Source organism: Erinaceus europaeus, chromosome 2 (assembly GCF_950295315.1).
Source record: "Erinaceus europaeus chromosome 2, mEriEur2.1, whole genome shotgun sequence".
NCBI lineage: Eukaryota > Metazoa > Chordata > Mammalia > Eulipotyphla > Erinaceidae > Erinaceus > Erinaceus europaeus.
In genome coordinates, this window is record NC_080163.1 from 187,041,866 (window position 1) to 187,044,909 (window position 3,044).

The 3,044-nt window shown below is 39.6% G+C and overlaps 1 protein-coding gene across 1 annotated transcript; it reads right to left on the reverse strand.

Moving 5' to 3' along the window:
* Positions 1-578: 578 nt before the first annotated feature.
* LOC103127895 (vomeronasal type-1 receptor 4-like) lies at positions 579-2,615 on the reverse strand. The gene is made up of 3 exons (XM_007538786.2): positions 2,603-2,615; positions 782-1,854; positions 579-650 (listed from the first exon to the last, which is right to left on the reverse strand). Exons 1-3 carry the CDS (start codon positions 2,613-2,615, stop codon positions 579-581), a joined length of 1,158 nt encoding a protein of 385 aa, XP_007538848.2.
* Positions 2,616-3,044: the final 429 nt, after the last annotated feature.

A 3,044-nucleotide genomic window follows, 5' to 3' on the forward strand; every position in this document is an offset into this window, starting at 1 on the left:
AGAAACTATGAAAAAGATAATAGGGAATCTTCCATTGGGGGCATGGGATATGGCACTCTGGTGTGGTGGTCATTGTATGAATTGTACCCCTCTTATCCCACAATCTTGTCTATCATTATTAAAGCACTAATAATAATAAAAAAGAAGTTGAAAAATAAGAAAACACAAAGCAGAACTTAGACTGGGTTTGGTGTATTGCATCAAAGTAAAAGACTCTGGGGTAGTGGTGGGGGAGAGTTCAGGTCCTGGAACGTGATGACAGAGGAGGACCTAGAGGCAACTGAATTGTTATGTGGAAAACTGAGAAATGTTACACATATACAACCGATTGTATTTTACTGCTGACTACAAACCATTAATCCTTCCAATAAAGAAAAAGAAAATAAGAAAATGATGGTCATAATTAAATGGTCATAAGAAAACTCACAAAAAATTGTCTTCCAACAACGTCCAGGACAACATAGTCATTATTTCACACTGCACTCATTTCTGGATCATTTCCCCAGGACTACACCATTTGGTACCCACGCACATCATAGATATGGGAACTAGGATTCCTTCTTTTTAGATTTCTTCAGCTAACATTTGACAAAGATGAGTGTCATCAAGATGAGCTCAGGCTGTTGCTCCTGACCTGTATGACCTGGGAGCTTCAACATTCCACAAGGTGACAAAACCTCATTCACTATGGGATCTACTTTTAGAATGACTCACTTACTCTTCACACTCTATACATTGAGAATGAAGTGTGGCTTTCAACTGAAGTTGTGCATAAACCTACCATGTTTCTCATAAGAACAGGGGATTTCCTAGTCCTGATGTAGGCAGAGAAGACCCTGCATAGAGTGGACTCACGGCTCATGAGAAGAAAGGGGCTCACAGTGGGAAAACCCAGAGAAATTAGATCTGTGATCTTTACCAGCCATTCATTTGTATTTTGATAAAGAGACAAGCAAATACTAAACATGGTGAAAAGGGTGTGAAAACATATAAAGGTGCTCAGCAGAAGGAGGATGCTTTGTGTGGCTCTGGACTCAGCTGAGGGTCTGGGGGAAAGGTTAGTCCTGTGAATGTGCTGGACCCGGTGTTTGTGCCTGAACAGGATGAAAACCATGAAACCACTGGACCAGATGATGAGCACAGAAAACAAAACCTCAGGAAATACTATTACTGCTGAATAGATTGAGCCTAGTATTTTCTCATGATCTACAGAAAAACAGTCTTGCAAATCCATTTTCTTCACAGTGTCTATGTTGCTCCATTGGCCAGATACATAGGACACATATGTAGGAAAAATCAAATTGACCAAGATGTACAGAATCCAGCAGAAGGAAAGGGAGCAGCCAACACACTTTGGAGCTCTGACTTTCAGCTCTTTCCAGCAGGAGTTCATGGGGCTGATCGTGATGGTCTGGTAGACACTCAAGAGGCAGGTGGTGCCAATGGACACCCCCCTGGCCACTCTGTAGACATACAAATGAAATTGGCATGTAAAACCACTCATGAAGTCTGTCAGCCCCAATCCTGCCATTGTCTTGGGGACAGCTTTGGAGAGAATGAGGAAGAAGTTGGCTAGTGTCAGGTGCGAGAGTATCAAGTCTGTGGCCTTCAACCTGGACTGAATGCAGTAAAGGAAGAGGTAATGGTAAAGAAGAGAGAAATTTCCCATGATTCCAGTGACAATCTGTGCTAGGAAGAGTGCTCCTATTGACATAGCCCAGAGAGATATCCTGTTGTTTATTGTGCTTTCCTTTAAGTTACTGTAGCAATCATATTTCACAGTAAGAAGTCTCACTATAGATTTCTGACACCAGTGGTTGCTTTGGTTCCTTGATCCTGTGGGGTCACCAAAGACTGGCAGAGACAGGAAGAGATGGAGAATTATCCCAGTGAATATCATGGCAATGTCAGTTCTATGGTGAAGTGATCTTAGCAGGGTTAAGTCATGACAAGCAAAAGCAAAATGAAAGAAGGCAGGAGCTGTCATTTTAAGAAAATTCTCCTGAATGGTAGTCATAATGAGAAAAAGAAACACTCCAGTTCTTACATCAGATGATCCATCAATATTAAATAGATTTCTTCTCTAACTAAATATAAATGTTGACTTACTTTGAAGAGAAAGAAGGGAATAATTCTGGGTCCTTAGAATATGAAAATATTTCATTAACTTCTCAGCCAGGATTACTAACAATATGGTTGAAATGATAAATTGAGTTATTTTAAAATAAAGAGCTATTACTCATCAAAAGATATGCATACACTAGGAGAGAAGGAAACAAAGAGTGAGAGAGAGAGAAGGGAAGAGAAATGGAGGCAGGGCGAGTTGATGGAATGAAGAGAGAAGGAAGTAGAGAAAGATGAGCAAGAATAAGAGGACAGGAAGAGAGAACTTTGTCCCCGATGGGAAAACTGGCTATGCTTCTCATCAGATTTTTCTTTGATTTTTTTTATTATCATTAGTTATTTAATAGAGATGGTCAGAAATTGATAGAGAGGAAGAGAGGCAGAGAGACACCTGCAGCCCCGATTCACCATTCGCAAAGCAGGGGGGGGGGGACCAGGTTGATCCTGGGTCCTTGTGCACTTTAACATGTACACTCACCCATGTGTACCATCACCGGGCTCCTTTTTTTTTTTTTACCTGAGAACTGATAAACTCTGGCTTATGACTGAACCTGGGACTTTGGAGCCTAAGGCATGAGAGTCTCTTTGCATAATGCTATCCATTATGCTATCTATTGCCACCCCAGAGTTTCAATGAAGTTTTCAGTGAAAATAATCAACTTTGTCATTGCAAAAATAAAATAAACAATTACATGTTTGGTAGCATCATAAACCAGTCAGGAAATTAACATGAAGAACAGGAAATGCCTTTTTTATTTTTAGTATAAAGAGTTGCTTATAATGTTATTTATATTTACTAATACTTGTATTTTCATCAAATGAAAATAGTACTAGATACTCAGGAAATTAAATCTGTAGCAAACAATTTCACAAGTTCATAAAAAAGACTAAAATATCATCATCAAGAAGTTGCTTCTTGT